Below are 20,900 nucleotides of genomic sequence, written 5' to 3' on the forward strand. Positions count from 1 at the left end.
TTTCTGTTCTCTCTATTTCTTCATTGCAATTGGCGTTTAAGTCGCCGCATATCATGATCTCGATATCGTCGAAATCTTCGTAGAGCTGGTCAATAGTCGCACTCATTCTTGCACAGAAAGCCTTTGTTGTTGTCCGCTGGGGGTTCCAATAGCAATTTATAATTGCTAAGGTGTTTCTTGTGGTGCCATTTCCCTTTTCCATGGGGGGAGACCATGTGGAAAGGGTCACCAGCATTTCGTATGCTTCACTCCATTTCTTTGGAGGTTCCAGTCCTAATCCGTTTTTGATGGCTGTAAGCAAGCCAGACGATGGTCTTCCTAAAGGACCTCTAATTGCAGCAGATGTTTCCAAGCAGAATCCATCCAGTGAGGGTTTCTCAAGTAGCCACGTCTCTTGAAGGCATATTATATCAAGTGAACCCAGATTTACATCCCCCGGTACTGTTAAATGATTATGCCCTCTGGTGTTCCATGAGCCTACCTTGTAGTGGTTTTGTTCGGGCCGTTCCTCTAAGATTGGGGCCGACGACAAAGTCTCGGGACTCCGTCCTATTTGTTGCTATTTTTGTGATTTCTTTGACCAGGTGGATGTAAACCAATCCCACGGACCTCTCGGCGATCTTGATTCTTGTGTTTTAGGTGAACTCTTTTGAGCCATTATTTCTCCTCCGGAATGTTTGAGTTGTTGTGTGGATTTCTCATTTTCTCTGCTTCTATTGGTAGGTCTCCGTTCCTGTGGGTCACTACTGCTTTCTTGGAGGCTACTCAACCGTGCTTTGCTGTTTCCCCACTTGGAGGCTCCCTCCCAATTCAACGGCCCATTTCTTCGGCTATCTTTTGGGTCTTCACGAACGTGCTTGATATCCCTCTTTTCGTTCCATCGCTTATGAGAATACAGCCTTTCAGTTTTTGAATGGTAATGTGTGCTCTGATCGTTTATTTTTGTTGGATTTCTGCTTCGCTCTTCCCGCTGTGGGTATGTTAGCTCTCTCAAGTAGAAGCCCATATCTTTCAGCTCTTCAAACACTGATTTGTCCAGGTGCGTTATACTCTCCGCTTTTACATGTAAAAATGCTTTTGCTATCTTACCCCTGTGGTACGGTTCGACCAAGTCTAGGTCCTTTGTTCTGAGGTCCCTGAGCGTTTTCGATTTTTTCAGGATCTGCAGAACTGTTGGCCTGTTTAAAATTAAAAAGTCTTCTTTGATGACTTGTTGCTCAAGTTTGAACAATCGGGTTTTGCCTCTTTCTTCTGTTGTCGTTTTCCCATTTCCCCTCACTTGAGCTTGTTTTCTCGGGGTACTTCTGCTTCTTCGCCTCGCTTGAGCTTGTTTTCTCGGGGTACTTTTGCTTCTTCGCCTCACTCTTTGTGGTGATGCTTTGTTGTCTTTCTGATTTTTACTGTTATAATCACTAACATCTCTTTTTTCGGGCAATTTTTCCCTTCGCTTCACAAGCACCCACGTTTCTTCATCATTACTCAGTGATCTTTCTCCTTCTTTGTTGCTTGTTTCATCATTCTTTAACTTGTCTATCGTGGCAGCTGTTAACTCCTGTGACTTCATGGTAGTTTGGATTTGTTTGTCATGTTGTGATATGTTCATCAATGCTGAATCTAAGATGAATTCTTCCACCGTCCTAGGTGATCTCCGATCTGAGGGCGTCTGAGGGGGCTGGGCATCAAGAGTTTGGATGTCATCTTTTTTCATCTCTATTTTGTTTTGACTTTTGGCTAAATGTGGTGGTTTTGCTCTAGCCTCCGATGGGAATGTATGTGAAACCCTCGGTATAGCTGGTTTATTTTGAGTCGATGATGGAATTACTGAGCTCTTCTCTGTAATGACCTCCAGGCCATTCCTCTCATAATCTAATTTTTTAAATTTGTCTACCACATGCTTGTCCCCTTTTAAATCTTGTGTTGTTTGCGGGTTATTTTTTTGTTTCTCCAGTAATTCGATTTTCCTTTCTAGAGTCTCGATTTTATTTTCCCACAGGATCTCTTGAATACTTTTTTGTGCTTCTACTGCTGTTATATAGCTTTCTACATGCGCCATTTTTGCTATCATATTAGAGAGCATTGCTGTGTTGTCCTGGATTTCTTCTTTTAGTGCTTCATATAGCTTGCAAAAAGGTGTTAGAACAATAGACATTGCCGACATAATTGTGGTCATGTCCGGTTTTTTAGTTGAAGAATCTTTATGAATAGCCATGGCAATGTCGCTTAACCGGCGATTTTTTTGTGATGACTGTGGTTTTTCTGTTTTTTTTGGCGTCTCCCGAGTCTGAGGACCCAGGCAGTCCATTTGAGAGATGTTAGCCTGATCTGTTACTTGTTGGCTCTGCCCGGTTGCTCTCCGGTCTTGATTTATGGCTTCGTTGCTTGTTTCAGTCTCTAGGGAGGTTTGAAGTCCTGCAGTCTGGTGGGGTTGCGTCCACGCCAACCGTATGTCTTTTTCTTTATTTGTTTGGGATAGATTTTGTTTTTCCTTCACAGGGTGGCTGTGGATACGGCGTACTTCAGTCGCCTCTGACTCCCCTCCGTTGATCCCTTCTGCAGCTGTTTTTTTTATGATCATTGGGTCCCGGGAATTGTTTTCTCGGTCTAACTGAGGCTCTATACCTGGAGACTCTAGGTTACTGATCTGAGTTTGGGTTTCATGTTTATTCAACCCTCCGACCTTGGTTGGGGTTTCCACTGTTCTTCTTACTTTCGACCCTGGCATAGTTTCTTGCAACACTTCTAACATTTCTGCGTCAGATACCTCCGAGTCCACTGTTAATTTTCGTTTGAACTGTTGCGTAAAGAAGGTTTTTAAGGAGCACGATAATAGTGGTGCCGGCAGCTTTGTGGTTGCGAGTTTTTTTGTTTTTATCGCATTTCCTTCCACTCTACTCCTCTGATTTTGATTTTTCAAAGTCTTCTTGTTTAGTTGAGGTGTAGTCTTCTTTCGCGGGGACTGATTTTTCTTCGATTTAATTTTTTTCTTTTTTTGTTGGTTACGGCTTGTTTTTATTTGCTCGTAGTCTGTTTCCTTAGTTGAGTCTTCCTGATCGGTTTGTCTGTTGTTTGTGCCTGTTGTTTCACTGTCTATAAACACTTCGTCACTTTCTGATAGTGATTCCGCGAAACTTATCTCTCCTGATCTTTTATTGGCTTTTGGAGTTTCTCTGTCTAATTGACTCCTCTTTAATCTGGCGGATTTGCTTTGATCAGAAATCTGCTCTTTGTAAGTTGAGTGGATCATCGCTTTGACGTTTAGTGTGTTCTGCACCAAGTCTGATTTGTTTGTTGTAGTTTCCCCAATTTCACCAGTTTTTTGACAGGATGGCCTCTCTCCTACGGGTCCCTTTGGATCTTCCCCCGTTTGCTCAAGGTGGAGGTCCTGTTCCTTTGTTGTAATTTTCCCCGGGAGTTTACCCTCCGGGTTTGTCGAGGTTCCATCCACCTCTCCGATCTGACCACCCCCCCCCACTCCACTGCTGTGGCCCCGCGAAGGTGCCGATGCTGGCCATCCTCCGATAGCCAAAGCATCCTCACCTCTCGTCGTCAAGACGGTGTGCGAGCCCCCAGCAGCGGCGTAGGCGGGCTGGACGGGCTGGACGAGCGTGCTGCCTCTCTCGTCTGTTGATTCCCTCTGAATCCTCACATCCGTCACCTGATCCATCTCCTCAGCCTCATTGGCGAATGCTCCTTCCGGGCGAAACTCTCGGGGTACTCGATTGACCCCCCCGGATTGCCACACGAGGTCTACGTGGTCCACCAGATCCGAAGACTGTTGGTTGGCATCCGGTGGATACTCCTTTGTCGTTTGCCTACTCAATGGCAACAGCGACTGCGCCCATAGTGCCGGTAAACCTGTCTGTGAGAGTTTCTGAGGTTTCAACTGAGTCCTCATTGACGGCTTACCTCTGGTCCGTTTCAGGTTTGATGCTGGATCATCTCTCCCGTGCTCTGTTGGTGTTGTTGGTTCCCTTTCCGGGATGATGTTGGGAGGCAGCAAAGGCTCGTCCACTCCTGCCGGCTCCCGCTCCGATGGTGGGATCACTAGCAGCGGTTGTGCTTCTGGCCGTACCTCGGGTTCCATTTTACGCTTGCTGCCGCAGACTGGCTCACACCTCGGCTCGCAGCTCCGCTCACCGCTCCGCGGTGTTCTGGGGTTTTTAAAAAAAAAAAACGAACTTCCTCACACAATGATGTGGGCTGGTTGCAGGACTGCCGCAGACTGGCTCACACCTCGGCTCGCAGCTCCGCTCACCGCTCCGCGGTGTTCTGGGGTTTTTAAAAAAAAAAAAAACGAACTTCCTCACACAATGATGTGGGCTGGTTGCAGGACTGCCGCAGACTGGCTCACACCTCGGCTCGCAGCTGCCGCAGTCTGCCTTATTAAAGTACATAGGTTTACTGTCAACAAAGAGGTTAGCAGAAGAAGGAGAGTCTATAGTATATGGGGGTGTGATATTCTCATAAACCCGAAACAAAGAAGGCTAAGAGCGCAAATGAACAGAGTATACTCAAAACATTTATTTTCCCTGGTCCCACTAGTTAAATTTTATGTGGGGAAGGTTGTTCCGGCGAATTACCTATGGTCTGGAGACTTATCCCCAGGTCTTTGATGTAAACTGGGATAAAATAGAGGGTCAGCTTTGGAAAAATGTTTTCGGCTTACCAAATTCTACTTCAACTTCATGTGTACGCTATGAGTTAGCCCTTGGCTCATTATTATCAACAATGGAATGGATATGGCTGTCCTTGTATAGACTGATCTTATGCCCCCAGAAGGCCTCTCTATTTGAGAAAGTTAGTCAGCAGTTGAAGTCGAATGATAAGGTCTTCCTTAATACCTTGAGACTCCATTGTAACATCATATTAGATGCGGCAGACTCCTCAATCGATGTTCTAATCCAGAATCCATTAAAAGTTAAAGAATCTGTTAAGCAAATGGATTGGATTAGAACCATGGCTAAGATGAGAACTGCCAAACTCTCAGCGTCTTGGACCCAAACCGATTGGTTATCTTCCGCCCTACTTAAAAAAATCATTAAATCCAAGGGACAGATCGGTCTTTCTGAGATTCAGGTTAAATTTGCTCCCTTCATTGGAACTTCAACATATTAGAGATCCAGTGGCATTCACCTCTAATATTTGCGACAAGTGCGAAGAGGGAGTGAAACAAACGGTGGTTCATCTGTTAGCAGAATGTATGGGGACGTGAACTCTCCGAATGAAAAGACTCAAAAGTTGGTTCATGATTCGAAAACTCTGAATTTGAATTTGTTTTGGCAAAGACTGGCCCAAGGCTATGAAACTTTTTTAACTTATGAAGTAATTTGTCTCTTAAGGGATTTGCAATTAACTGGAAATGTGATCTAGAAGACTTTCCATTTTCCTTTCTCTTTTTTCTATCTTTTTGGGAATTGACCAAATAATGCTGGTTGTAATTACGTTATTTTATTAGCTATACTTTGATTTTGATATAAACTGTTTTTGTTTTTATCTTGTGTTTTATATGTAAAATGTATGCCTGTGTAAAAAGTCACATTTTGACTAATATCACAATAAAAAAATAAAACATTAAAAAAAAAAAAGATCTTCTCATAAGGGCTGTACCATACATGGTCGTCTCTCTGGGTGACGTGTGGAGGTGAAGCCCTACCCATAAGATTCTCTTAGGTAGTGGCCTCATGTGAAAGGGCTCCCGAAGTGACAACAACCAGTGATTCATCACACATCTTAGTGGTAAGCGCCCAGCAAAAAAGGTTTTAGTAATGATGCACCAATGGCGTGCAGCGCTTGAGAGTACGCCTTACCTGTCCGATGTGGAGAAAGACTGGCCGGTATCCCTACAAAAATACCCCCACCAAAAATATCACCATACATATAGCAGTTTGTTTCGCCACAGGCAATATTTTTGGGGAGGATATTTTGTGGGAACGGGGGTTGCAGGGGTGTCCCCCGCACATTTTAAAATAATGCAGGGGCTGCGGGGGTGTCCCCCGCACGGTCCATGGGTCAATATTTTTCTATCGCAATATTTTTGCGGGGATATTAACACATTTTGTATGAGCGGATCTGTTGCAGAAATTTCAGTTTATTTGCAGTGTTGTTGTTGATCCTCCATTCTAATTCTAGTTTTCGGTTTTTCCTTTTTCATGGCGCCGAGTAGTGGGGTGAACCATTTTGCCTTTGTTCTTTTACGTGAGGGAATAAAAGGTTTTTCTTTGGCGATATCGTCTAGGGTTGTTGCGATCCAGGTGTTGAGTAATGTTACTTTTTTGTCCAGGTCAGCTTCTTCCATGATTGTTGCTTGTGGTTTGAGTTCCAGGAGTCCAGTTAGGTTGGAATTTTTGATGGTTCTCCAGTTTCTTTTCATGAAGATCGGTGGTTTGGCTTGTTGGTCGTTTATTGGGGCGGTTATTGTGATTATGAATGGAATGTGTTCGCTCCAGAGTATTTGAATTGAGGGTGCCGTGGTAATGAGTTCTTTATTGGCGATTGCATCACGTGTATGCCCTGCCGAGTGTGTTGCTCCTTTGACTAGTTGTTGTAGATTCATTGCTGCTGGTTGGGCGGTTAAAGATTTTTTGTGTGGTTGAGGTTTCTTCTTCGAACCAAATGTTGAAGTCTCCGAGGATGATCAGATTGTGATTGATGGCTAGGATGGTGATTGCTTCCGTGAAGGCATCTACGAAGGTTGTATCGTAGGTTGGTGGTCTGTATATCAGTATGAATTTTAGATTTCTTTTGGGGTTTACTGATAGGCGCAGTATTAAGAATTTGTATTTATTGTATTTTTAATGGATCTTCCAGTTTGATGGCCAGATGTACCTCGTGGATGATTGCCAGCCCCTTCCTCCTCCCCCCCCCCCCTTGGTGGGCGTTCGGCTGTTGGGTGGTTTAGGACTCAGGGTAAGTAACGATAGATCTCAGGATATAGGCAGGATGTTTGGGCTTGGTTTCAACAGCGTAGATGATCAATAGTGGCACGCAGTGCTTACCGCTTCAGTTGGGGCCCGGACTGCCCGGCGAGGTCGTTTTTCAAGCTGTCTCAGGTGGTAGTTTGAATAGCTGGTTTTGGGATCTCTTGGTAGCTGGAGGTTTTATGGAGTAATAATACAGTGCCCAGATCTGAGGTGACTGGGCAGCGGGGGAGGTCTGGCATCAGGTAGTGGGGTAGGGTATGGATGTCTAGGTTAGGTATGATCGAAATCCTGGAGATTGACATACTTTAGCGGTCAAAACGCGGTCACAGAGTGGATCTTTCCGGATGTGAATTGGGTTAATCTCAAGCTCCATTATCCGGGTACCTTAGTGTGCAATGCACGCTAGCAGCTACAGTGCCATAGTAGTATGTAGCAGGCCAGCAGTTACAATACCATCACAGTGTATGGAAGGTAAGCAGTTATAGTGTGGAGCAGTGCAGCAATCACAGCACCATCGCCATGTGGCCCCCTCCTGATGCAAGTCAGGTCATTGCCAACAAATTCTCCAGTGTAATGAAATGTGGCGCAGGCTAGTGGCTACAGACTAAGGTAGTGTGGAGCGGGCTAGCAATTGCAATACTATCAGGTGTGAAATGGGCCTGCAGTTACTGCACTACCATGGTGTGGACTCTTCTGGTTGTTAATCAAGTTGTTCTCAACAAGTTGAGTGCAAGACTAAGCACAGCCAGACTTGAGAGTTCTGTATAGTGGGAGAGATTCCCACGCCCAATAGAACAATTGAATGGGATAGAGGCCTACGCCCAACAATTGGGTACAATACCAAACACAGCTACATTTGAGACTGAATAGAGTACAGTACTAAACACAGCTAGATTTGAGAGACAATTGAATAAATCAGTACGATCCTAAAGCACAACTGAAATTTGAGGCTCCTGCACAGTGGGAGAGGGGCCCAACGGAACAATTGAGTGTAGTGCTAAACACAGCTAGATTTCAGACGCAGTTGAACAATTGGGTTCAATCCCAAACACAGCTAGATTTGACAGTGTGGGAGAGAGGGAGGCAGCGGATAATAATCAGTGTTTTTGCTAAGCGGCTAGGCTTCCGGGGTAGATTAATTGCTCTACTCCCCACCCAGGCCGCTCCTACTGTACTGATCCTAGTCGTTGCTGGTTGATGGCTGGCCACTGGCTTCCCCTGCTGACACCTGCAGCCAACATCTGGAGCCGCGTCTGTGGGAGCCGCCCTTTGCTTTGGGCCCTTAGTCGCAGGGGCTGCACAAGCAGACGGCTGCTCTGGAGAAGTCACTTATGACTTTGGTGGAGAGCCAATCAAATAACGGGCGGTGGCCGGGTTAGGGAGGGGGAAGGAAGTGGGAAGGCACTCGGAAGATGCGGGGGAGGGGGGTGGGCTGGAGAAGCTTTTTATGAACACAGTATGTGCCAAAATAGAGATGAGGGGCATACCACTCCTGCCTGGGGTATTCAATAAGGTGCCGAGCAGCTACAACAAGGGTGCTAGACCCAATCAACGTGCAGTGGGCAGGTTGGGGAGGTGGGAGAAAGCAGGAAGGCACTCTGGGAAGATGCAGGCACGGTGGGGGCTGGAGAAGCTTTTTATAAACAAAATATGACCCATAATGGAGATAATGGGCACACCACTAACCTACATGGTGTATTGAAATGGCGGATATGGGAGGCTGAAGTGCGGATAGGGAGGAGGTGGCAGTGGTGTCAGCGCATGCAACGCCAGTGCTATTGGAGTTTCTGTATTGCCCAAGGGATAGTCTTAAAAAATCCTAAATATGTTGACTTTTGAAAAACTGTCCTAACAGTAAAAAAAATTGTGTGCTGTGAATCTGTGTTTTGATTGAGGTGGCTAGAGTCTGTTTATGGCCGGGTACTAGCTTGCAACTTTTCATTTTTTACCCCTGGCTGGGACTGCCCTAGGTTTGGTTATCTTTACAGAAGAGTGATCATGATTTGATTAGTGTCTTACATCGGGTGGCGACCATGTAACAGTGGGAGCATATACCATGATCTGGGAATGTTGAGAAGAGTACATGATGCAGAGTTGAGGACTTTATTGGGAGGAGCCTAAAAGTCAAGGGGTAGACCAAAAAGTATGATAATGCCTTAGGTGTGGGCTGGTTTTTCTAAGTTTAGACAGTTGAGTCTTGCTTTGGCAGTGATCAACTGGAAGAGTTCAAGGTCATTGTCAAACAGATTTCCATGGTGGTGAACTTTCAGGACAGTTTTTCTGAAGTCCAACTAAGGGCTTAGTAAAATCATTCAACTGAGACAGTACAAGACTCCACTCTTAGTATAAGGATGTACCACCTGAGTATATGGAAGCATAGACAGAGAGCGCCAGTCTTATCTTAAGAGGGAGAGAGGGCTCTAGAATCAGTACAAAGAAATTGTAGTACACATCTGGCCCAAATAAACACTGAACTAAGTATTGTAAAAATAAATGGTTTATTTGAATACAGGTAGGCCCAGGAATTATCACAGATCATATAAACGCATTATAAAAACACACTATGCTTTAAAGTACACAGACCAAAGCATAGACCGTATTCACAAAACGAACAGTGTTTCTAGATAAGTCGGACCTTATTAAACCCATTTAGTATAGGAAATACCTATTCATGGAGAGTCAAACCAATAGTTAGTTTTTGATTACTTTTAGTAATACAAGGGTAGGGGATCCTGTCAGTTATGCAGTGATACTCAGAAATGAAATCACATAAGTATCCCGGTAACAGGGTTGGTTGATTATCTGAATAGTGGAAAAGGAACAGTATATACCCATAACTAGTTTGAGGATAACCGTTATTCTAGGTGAGTAAAACCTTTTGGGGTAATATACAATTACAGTTTGCTTTTCAGCTCAGTGGAAAAGTCTAAGATGAGCAAGAACTCTTTACGCTAATTTAGGATGCACTAGGCAGTCCAATGTCAGCTACAGGCAGGTAAAACCCAATGTTGTAATATACTATTGCAGTTGCTTTTCAGGTCAGTGGGGCACAGACTGAGGTAAGCAGTAACTCTTAACTTATTATAGGATGGCACACAGCGAACTCAAGGTAAGTAAACCTATATACTTTTGAAAGGAGCTATCAGCAACTTAAAGGTAGGTTTACACCGGAGACTGTTTTAGCATCTGTATTAAACTGACCAGAGAAAGCAAAACCCAATGTCAAACTTTATGAATCTCTGTTATTCTTGGTAGGTAAAACCTAAGTCTTAATCTAAACTGGCTGTACAGCAAGTTGTGGGTAGCAAAACCCAGTTGGAAAACTGATACACCTATTCTCTGAAAGGAATAATTGGTGAAGCCAACAGCATTACTCTAGGGAAAGAGGCACAACCAATTCACAGGAGTAAATTAACCTTGTATATACTTTTCAGAATGACACGCAACACACATTCAAGGTAAGAACTTTTGTAACTGAGGTAGTTCTAGCCAACTCTTTCACAAGTAAGTACTTTTCAACAATACTTGTTCTTTTCAAGACCACATCCTTTACTTATCCAGTCCTTCCCTGTTCTGTTGCATGAGTTCACTCTGGGGGTGGGGGGGTAGGGGGCACAGGGGGGGAGTTTGGGGGGTGGAGGGGAGAGAGAAATGGACACTAGTGGTCTAGGAGCCAGCTGTAGGCAGGGTGAGATGGGTTCCTTTTGCAGGCAAAAGTCAGAGTTACTGTAGAAGACTGTTCTAACAGGTAATGTCACGACCCACACTCTAAAGACCCCCTGGCCAACCTATGGGCCAGGGAGAGTCTTGATTCTAGTCCCCAGTAAACCCAAGAAATTGCAGCCTAGGCCTTCTTGGGGCCAGTCCTGGCGCCTTTGGCACCAGGCTCATGTTTGAATATGGACTTGTGCTTGGGAACTACTTTTCATTAATGCCAGTCATGTGGAGGAATCCTCATAACCTGGCTCCTTGAAACCAGTCTTGCAGTGTAGTGTTTTTGGGTGTGGTACCATGGGGTATTTACCTGGACTTCTTTCTTGAAGCTATTTAAACCACACCCGAATAGACTGACAAGCTTTGCGTTAGTTTGCATTTCTGCAACGTAACGCTCACCGTGTTCAGCTTCAGCCACGAACCTCGGAAGAACAGCACCTGCAAAGGAAAGGAGAAGACATAGTGAGAAAAGGTAGCAGCTTACCTGAACTTCATCGCCAGCGGTCCGTAGCTCTCCCGACCATCATCCTGGAACCAGTGCTCCTTCGGATAGACGGACCTGCAAAAGAGAAGAAACAAGGCATTAGACATTGTACAATTAACGAACTGTGGTGAAAGACTTACCTCGCCAGCCCCTCCTCGATCAGCATCACTACGGAAATTCCATACTCCGGCCGAGTACCGCGACCTGTGGAGAGGAAAAGAGAACAGGTTAGCAAAGGCAAGGCATCTTAAGCGCAGCGCATAGCGCCTACTCGCCACTTCGCATATTGGACTTCCGTGTACCTAGGAAGAAAGACAATGTTAAAAGGCATGCAAGAACAGCAATATTCACAGCAATAAGACCTACCTGAAGGACTCCAGACGGGCCGGCATCAGTGAAGCAACTCGATCGCCATTGCCCACCAAGCACAACGCGCCCCTGCCAAGACAGCAGGACGGAGAACCCGCCAACATCTAAAACAAGGTGAGAAGTCAAGAAGGGTCGCAGACCTACAGGGTGGTGGGATGCTGTTTACCCCGGTTGCCCAGTCCTGAACATAGCTTACCTGTCTTCCAGGCAGAACTCTTCCGCTAGTCGCATCTGGGCATCACAAGGAGGGACATCTTAACCCCAACTGCTGGGTGGCGCCCCCGTGGAACCAGGTGAGCATAACAGGTAAGTATTTCACTTTAAAGTTAGTTAGGGTGTCTTCTTTGAAGTCCCTGAACCCTAGGAGGATTCCAGCAGCTGGCCTTGGTGAACTGGACGAGTGGCCTCCCAATGGCAGAAAACACCCCAAAAGCTTTACAGAAATTACAAAGGCTCAAGGTAAGTAAATACCCCAGCCAACACAGTACCTCAGCACGGAAGAAGAGTTGCAGCAAGAAGACATGAGCAACTGCAGCCAAAAACCCAGTCGATGGGATCCTTTGTCAAGAACACTGAAGACAGGACTTTGGAAGGACTTTTGAAGCAGGAATCACGGGAGAAGGCTCCACGCAAGAGTTAACTCGCTGCTGGATATTGATCTGTGGATTTGGTGCCCTTTTCAGAAGCAAAGAAGAAGACTGAATATCGCTGGTCGGATTCTAGTCACTTGCAAGGTCCAGCACTCTAATGACGGGACTTTTCGACTCCCCATGTCTCTGGAGTTCCAGCAGGATGCCCACAAAGTTTCAGCAAGATTCGGAAGACCAATCACTGCACGATGGCCCGAGGTCCCAGGGTATTTGGGTATTGCTTCCCCTCAAGGTGGCAGCACGACGTGGGATGCTCAAAATGCAGGTGGTCTTGAGTATAGTGGATCTCTCCAGGCTCTGGGTTGTCATTTTCAGAGTCCCCAGGTATTTGGAAGGATGGTTAACAGCAGGCTCTCCAGTCGCTGGAATGTCGTTCATCTTCCTCTTCGGTTTCAGCTCCAGTGGTCGACTTGTCAGGTTGGGAGTGTTTTTTTAAATAAAAAAAAATGTTATCAGGTACTACAGCACAACCTCAGGGGCAATCTGGCTGTCCAATCGGGATCGCCAGCCCCCCACTGGCAGTTGTTCCCTTTCAAGCAAGGTGGAAGAGAAAGGGTTGCAGAGGTTTGGACTCTTCCCTCGCATCCTTCCTTTTGAGACACTCCAGAGCCGTGGCAGGGAATCCACCGGATTCCCGCCAAAGCCAAACCAGCCACTGAGGTCATTCAGAGGGGAGACCTCAAACAGCAAGCTCACAAGAAATGGTGAAAAGGGATCCCACCATTTTAGAAATTGTGGCCCTTCTGTCCAACATTTTACCAGGTAATTAAGAAAGGGTATATATTGTATCCCATCAGCACTCTACATAAGGTGGGGTGTGCTGGTTCACTATATAAAATGTGAAGGGGATGAAAATTCCTCTTGACTACTTGGGAACTGGAGTTCACCGAAGTACATCAAAGAGAAGTTAACAGGGGAGCCCAAAGGGGCCAATCCAGCCTAAGCCCAAAAGTTGTAGGAAACTAGAACTTCAACCATACACTATGGCGAGACATAAAAAGGTCACCCATAAAAAAAAAAGTAAAAGACTAGGTGAGGGGGGAAAACATTCCCCTTCACCTAGGCACAAGGTAAAATAGTTATGTAGTCAAAGCAAAACGTTCTGGGGTTGACACAGATAAGGAAGATTTATCATTGATGTGAAAATCTTACCCAACATGAACCATGGGTGAGCGGATTAGGGCAAGAGTTTGGCAAGTGTGGCTGGTCTTGGGAGAAGAAAGAATAGTTTAATCTTTGAGGAGATGACGATCGGGCAATGTAGAGCCAGCCAGTGGTGGGTAGTGATTAGGTAGTTGGTTATACTGAAGATGTAACTGAGTGGAAGGACCAGATCTAGTTTCAGCAAAAAACCTGCTGGTTAAATCCGAAGTTTGCAGAGGAGGCAGTTTATAGGATGAATAGAAGTGGGTCTCCAACTAATTCTTGAGGATACAGACTGGAGCTGTGTCGATGAGGTGTTGCTAGAGTCCCATGACATGGAGTAGGAGGTTTTTTGAGACAAAAGGCACCCATGAGAGAGCTGAATAGGAGACCGAATGAATATAGATAAGTGTGGAGGAGCATGGAGGAGGAGCGCTGCTGGCGGACGAATGTGGAGCGCGGATGAGTGTGGAGGTTGGTTGAGTGTAAAGAGCGGACGAATATGAAGAGCAAATGAATGTGGAAGACAGATGAATGTGGAGACACATGAGTGTAGAAAGAGGTTGAGTGTAGAAAGAGGTTGAGTGTAGAGAGAGGTTAAGTGTAGAGAGGGGAGGAGCGTGGAGAGCTGAAGAGCGTCCAGAACAGAGGACCGTGGAGAGCGGCCGAGTGTGGAGAGCGGCCAAGTGTGGGGAGAGCGGCCAAGTGTGGGGAGAGCGGCCAAGTGTGGGGAGAGCGGCCAAGTGTGGGGAGAGCGGCCAAGTGTGGGGAGAGCGGCCAAGTGTGGGGAGAGCGGCCAAGTGTGGGGAGAGCGGCCGAGTGTGGGGAGAGCGGCCGAGTGTGGGGAGAGCGGCCGAGTGTGGGGAGAGCGGCCGAGTGTGGGGAGAGCGGCCGAGTGTGGGGGAGAGCGGCCGAGTGTGGGGAGCGTGGCCGAGTGTAGGGAGCGGATGAACGCATGGAACAAATGAGTGTATGGGTGAATAGTGCATAGAGCGAATGAGAAACTAAACACATAGAACGGACCTGACCGCTCAGAATTGCGTGACGTGCATATTTTGTTTTGGAATGCAAGGAACCTTTGAAAGAGCATACTGCATATCACACCCCACGCTTACTCTCTCCTTACACCACCATTCAACTAGAACACAGAGATACTATGACACCATTCGGTATAACTGTTCTCATATCAACATCTGCCGCTCACCCCCCATCACTCTAAGTAAACATGGCTGGTCTCACACCCCCAGCCAGGCGTTTCTTCTCAGGCCTAACACCGCCACACTCGGTCTGGATAATTCCAGCCAGACCGAACACATACCCCTGATCTCTCAACCACCACACCTACCGCCAAGAAGCAGCTACCACATGAATTCCGCACCAGCTGCACACATACCGGTGAGCACACGCACCTTTGGACTCTCTCTAATCTCTCCACTGACCCGAACTTCGGCTCCCAAGGGCGTTCAACCTACCAGCGCCTTCAGACCATACCAATGGTATATAAGGCGCTATATAAATGCAAAATAACAATAACAATAATATGGAACCGACTGGCCATGAGGGAATGAGCCGGCGTGCCTGTGCATGCACCCTTGACACTTTTCCAATTACTAGTGCTAAGAGTACGGGCGAAATACCATCAGTATGGCAGAATGGGGACGGGATGGAGGAGTACTAATAAATATACATTGCTGGAATAAATGTAATTATAATACTGGGGTTATCACTGTGTACTGCATTGCAGAACTTACCCCAGAGTTACCAGTTCGGTGTCTTCAGGGATATTCTCCGGTTCTGCCTCATCTTCCCCTTCATATTTTAAAGTGTTGATGCTGAAAAGGTATTAACAGAGTAAATGTTACACTTTTTAATCACACTTCTGTTCTAATGCATATGAAATTCTGTGAGATGAAGACAAAAATACTGTTTAGGTCTGAAGTGGGGGGGACACTAACGATGATAAGCGCAACTCTTGGTACAAATCTGATCTCTCTGCCCTTAAACGCAAGTGTAGGACAGCTGAGCGGAAATGGAACTTGACAAACTGGCCTGCCGCCTTCTTCAAAGGCAATATCGACTTTGCATCCACTCCAAGAAAATAGTTTTATTCAAGCCTGCATCTTCGCGGCATTCAACAACACGGCCAAACTTTTCAAAGTCTGCAAGGAACTGGCCAATCCTGCAGCAGCCTCCTCTTCTGTCACACCCACCCAGGACCTTTGCTCGGCCCTGACTGCACACTTCACTGCAAAAACCCAAGACATGCTTTCCTCTCTCTTCACCACCACATCATACACCCCCACTTTGCCCCTCCCTTACTTCTCCTCTCTTCTCTCACTCCAGTCACACCTGATGAGGTCGCCAGACAAGTCCGGTCTATGAAGGCTTCATCCAAATAGGTGGACCCCTGCCCCTCCAAAACCATTAAAGACAACATTGACTCTCACGCTCCAGCCATGGCTGATCTTTGCAATCTCTCTTTTGCCACTGGAGTTTTCCCAACTTCCCCAAAGCACTCCCTTGTGCACCCCCTGCTCAAGAAACCCTCTGCCGATCCCACCGGCAAACTACTGCCCTATCTCCATCACTCCTTTCCTGGGCAAACTCCTGGAGAAGCTGGCCATCTCTCAGCTTAGCCTCCTCACTGAATCTGCTGGTTGCTTTCACAACCATCAGTCTGGCTTTAGAGCATTCAGAGGCACGGAAACTGCTCTTCTGAACACCCGAGAAGACCGGCTCTCAAATCTTGACACTTACACTCTCTCTGTCCTCATTCTTTTTCACCTCTCCTCTGCCTTTGACACGGTAAACCAGAACATCCTGATCGCACGTCTTCGTGACACCCTGGAAATCACAGGTCAGGCTCTGGAGTGGTTAACCTCCTTCCTTTCCGACCGACCGACCGACCCCTGTGGAACTTGGGTCCTTTCTCGCTACTATTACTTATTCAACCTGTGGCATTCCCCAGGGTTCCAAACTATCCCCTTGGTTCTATGGCTGCCCGGGCACGTGTGATTGCCACTTTCATCTCTAATTCCAGTGTTTTGCAGACGACATGCAACTCTCTTTCAGGCTACCCTCAGCCACCTCCTCTTCCTTGCTCATATAGGACTGTCTGTCGGCAAATTCAGTCATGGTGTGCTGCAACTGACCATTGCCTCAACGCCAGTAAGACCAAGATCGTTAGCATTGGGACTCCTGCTCTCACCTTCCCTCTCACACTCTGGCTGGCCTCCCTTGGCCCTGCGCCCGCACCCACCTGCGAGGCAAAAACCTTAGGGTCATCTTCGACTCCACTCTCTCCTTCTCCTCTCTCATCTCAGACATCTCTAAAAAGTCCAACTACCATCTGCACCTCTTCAGAGGTACTCTTCCATTTCTCACCTTCCCCCAGCAGCTCACTGTCTCCAGAGCCCTGGTTCGCTCAAGGCTGGACTACTGCAACAGAATCTTTCTCAACATCCCTGCTTCTGCTCTGCACCCTCTGCAGCTCATCCAGAACAGAACCACAAGACTTATCCTTGGCCTCAAGCCCAGGGACCGCATCTCTCCGGCGCTGAAATCCCTCCACTGGTTCTCCGTTGTTGCAAGGATCAAGTTCAAGACCCTTTGCATTGTTAACATGGCTTTCTGGGTCCAGGGGCCTACCTACTTGCAACAATGCCTACCTAGATACTGTCCTTCCCGAGCCCTTTGCTCATCTACCCCCAACCTTCTGCGAGTGAGCCGGTTCTCCAAGCAGATATTTGGAGGGAGATCCTTATCCTCTGCAGGGGCCTCCCTCAGGGAAAAAACCTCCCTGCCCTGCTGCTCTCCGCCTTGAACCGTTTCTCCTTAAGTTCCGGAAACTCCTTAAGACAATCTTCTCTTCCTTCTCTCTCCCTCTACCCTGCTAACCTCTCTCTCCACCCTATCCCTCTCTCCCTGTTCCGCACAGCCTTCTGACTGGCCACCTGGTGTACCTCAGAGTCTCACAGGTCCCAGGCACCCTCCCCGGTCCTCTCAGACTTTCCTCCGGGCCTTGCACTTGCCTCACTGTTACTGCACTTGGTCAATATCCCATAAGAGTGGTATCTCTCAGCACTTACCCCAGCTTCTGACTGACTGGGTGCACTTGCCCCCCCCTGCACTTGTCTCCCCCACCCTCCCCTCTCCTGCACTTGTCTGTGCACTTGCACAATCTGGAAATATCCTGCCTTGAAGATAGTCTGTCCGTTTCCCTTGTCTCCCCCACCCCTGTATGGTTGCGCCTTGAAACATGTTTGTATAGGTGCATTATAAATGTACAATAAATAAACTATAAATAAATAAAAGTGAATGACTGAGTTGAAATGAACAAGATAGGAAACATACTCCAAAGAAGCTGGCAGATTCAGTCAACTGGAGATCTGCAGACCGAGGTGCTGCGAAGAAAGGCTTGGACAAATGGAAAAGTGGAAAGTAAGAAGAAAAGAGGCACAGACAAGGCAGGGGTAGCAGAGAACATGAAAAAGAAAGAATAGAAAAGGAATGTACAATTGCACAGCGGACAAGGAATGTCAATACTAAAGCCTTGACTCTACAGATAGTATCCAAACTCAAATGTCTTTCTCGCTTTCTCAGCACTTCTGTTTTTTGGCCGTTGTGTACCATTGGCTTGTTATATTTATTCACAAACTATTTTAAGCATTACTCTTGCCACAACCCCTGCAATTTTATTAAATTTTAAAGGTTGGATAAAAGTCTCACTATCCCTACCCCAACGAGGAACCCCCTGCCTAAAATAAACTAAAGGAAACACTAACAACAAAGTTTCTGTCCCTCACACCTGAACAACAAATCAACAAGGAAATATATGTCAGTTTAACAACAACAAAATGAACAGTATAATCCATGCCACAATAGCTGCTTCATCTTATAACCTGGGAGAACTTCCCTTCCCCAGATTCAAGCAGGCTTTTCTTTAACTGTTAAAACAGGGTGAGGAAATCCTGTATCATAACAAAAAGGCTTGCTTCAGTTCTCTTTTAATCCAACTTGACAACCCAAAGTTCCAAGTTGGATTCCAAACAAAGCTTTTCTCTTTCCACTTGTAGCCAAGATCTTTAAACAGATTTTTGTCATCGACAATGTCTAGTTCAATAAAGATCTTGAAACTATTTCTTGTCATCATCAAAGAATATTTCAGAACTTCATTAGTTTTCAAAACAAATGTCTGTCAGGATATGTTGGCACCACTTTAGTTTCAGTACTTCACCAAAACAGTGAAGTGATTCTTCAACTACTTCTTCATAGGTTTTACCCCACCGTAGTACTTCATGAACTTCCACCTGGTTTACTCTAATGCCAGGCTTACTGCTACTACAACTTTCTGCCCCAGTGTACTCTTGCCAAAACAGAACCAATGGCCACAAAGCTCTTGGCCTAGCATACTCTCTGTTTGGATATACTCCCCTGCCCAAACAGAACCAATTGGTAGAAAGTTCTATAATCTGGTTTACTCCCTTGCCAGGCCAAACTACCAGTCTAAGCACTTCTGTGGTAAGGGTCAACTTCAAAGGTTTCAACAGTGTCTTCACACACAATTAGATTTGAGAATAATGTCTTCATTAAGAACAAGAATTACACTGGTGCCATTTACTACACCTGAGTGTTTGCCCCACGCAAGACAGGCAATGCTTTCTTCCTCCTGAACTACTTGTATCAGAAGGGCAGCCCTCCTGCCAATCGCGTTCCCCCTTTGTATTAATAACCAAATGCTGATAACTCTTTCTCTTCTTCATACTTCTTTGGCTGTGGCAATGTGAGTTTGGAACTTTCTCTCCACCTCAGCAATATTCTTCACACATCCCATTAGGCGCAGTTATTTCCTTTTGGCTTAGGTAACCCTGATTGTTTATCAATTGCCTGCATGTGAGCCCCTTTTGGCTTTGACTATGATGGTTCAAGTTCACTTCTGGAGCTATTGCGCCTTCGTGTGGTTGGCCTTTAGGATAACCCACTATGCAACAGTCACCTCCTTCAGATAGAATCTTAATAATTTCGTGCCTATACTCTAGGCAAGGGTGAGGGTTAAAGGGGGACAATACAACAATCTTACTAGGCCAAGTGACATTGAGATCGTGCAAGTGCGGGGAGAGGGAAGGGGAAAACTGCAATGGGAAGGGTGAGGAGGCGAATTGCGAGACATAAGATCAAGACATAGGAAAATAGTGCGGCCAACAGGTGGTGTGCAGGGGTTAATGCAGACAACAAATGTTGGATAAGTACAAGTAGGGGGACTGTAGGGATGCAGATGCAGCCCCCAAGTGCAGGGTTGCCAGGAGGCAGTTCAAGTGTGCAACTAGGAGGACAGGGACTAGGGTCTGGGAATCAGGGGGTAGTCAGTGCATTTTCAGACAAGAGATCAGCTGGGAAGTAGAAGGCAGAAGCAAAGAGAAAGGTTTTGAGCTGCTACTTTGGTTTCTATCAGCTTGGTATGCTTCACAAACATCAACTGTTTTATATCAGTTATGGTATTCAAAAGGAAAACTGGATTCACGCAATGGGTAGTCAAGGAGCGCTCCGAGGTCACATTAGAATAGTGAGCACACAGGGTTTGGCATGCGCATTTGGTTGCCTCACTACATCCAGCTCGTCTGCTTCAGTTCTCCTACGCGTTCTAGCCACCTCTCTTGCACAACTTCCTGCATCCTGTTCTGGCTGCTTTCAGAGTGCTTGTGGCTCCCTCAGTGATCCGGTGCTCGCCTGCCACTGCTGACCGCTTCACAATGGGGAGAGTCACTAGAAGGTGTGCTTTCCAATGCGCAACCTCTGCAACAGCCCTCACGCCTTCCCCAGAGCTCCAGTGCTCACCTGCCACTGCTGAGCATTGTACAGTGGGGAAGGTTACACAACGGTATGCTTTCCGCGGCGCGGCATCTGCAGCTGAAATCTCTAGCCAATACAACCCACTCAGGACCGGAATCAACTTAATGAGGCCCATTGTCTTCACTCTCCTTCTAACAATTAATTTTAGGGAATAATCGTTCTCTTTGACAACATGCCATTATATGTGCTGGCATTAATGATATTTGCTTCCTTGAGTTAGACAAGTACCGCGTCTCACCCCATAAAGTCCTCCTGTTTCCCTGGGGCCTTTCTCCTCCCAGGTGATCCTCCCGGCTAACACCATCACCAGGGTTAAGATCAGGAAGCGTCTGCCTTTCCCTGGCCATCAGAGAGGAGACTTTAGGTAGGGTTTTCGTGAGGACTCAATAGGATTCATCACAGTATCCTATTCTCCTCCAGAGTTCTCAAACGTGTATATATTAGAATCCCTAACATTTACGGTAGCCTTTCTTAGGATTTTATGTTAGCCATTATTGTTACACAGAAGAAGCTACATACAGAGGTCAACAATCACAGGGGAACCCTAATAATAATGCATACAATGGCAATACAACCTTCTTTTGTGTACTTATTGTACATTGTTGAACATCTATTTCAAATGTGTTTGTATAACATAGCCATTACAAACAGATTTAATTTTTTAAACAGTAGATCACAAATATCTATAAGGTTACAGTGCATGATCTCATGTATTCGTGAAGTATAAACAATCCAATAATCCAGCAAATATATGCATGAATTGCAACAACT

General features: G+C 46.2%; 1 protein-coding gene across 1 annotated transcript in view; it reads right to left on the reverse strand.

The window, feature by feature from the left end:
- Positions 1-20,900, reverse strand: part of SNAPC3 (small nuclear RNA activating complex polypeptide 3) — a 382,446-nt gene that overhangs the window by 301,225 nt on the left and 60,321 nt on the right. The window contains exon 2 of the mRNA XM_069626051.1: positions 15,032-15,112. Within this exon, the coding sequence (XP_069482152.1) occupies positions 15,032-15,112 (81 nt within the window). The remainder of the gene's footprint in view (positions 1-15,031; positions 15,113-20,900) is intronic.

The sequence above is a fragment of the Ambystoma mexicanum genome, chromosome 6p (genome assembly GCF_040938575.1).
Source record: "Ambystoma mexicanum isolate Mex_15411 chromosome 6p, UKY_AmexF1_1, whole genome shotgun sequence".
NCBI lineage: Eukaryota > Metazoa > Chordata > Amphibia > Caudata > Ambystomatidae > Ambystoma > Ambystoma mexicanum.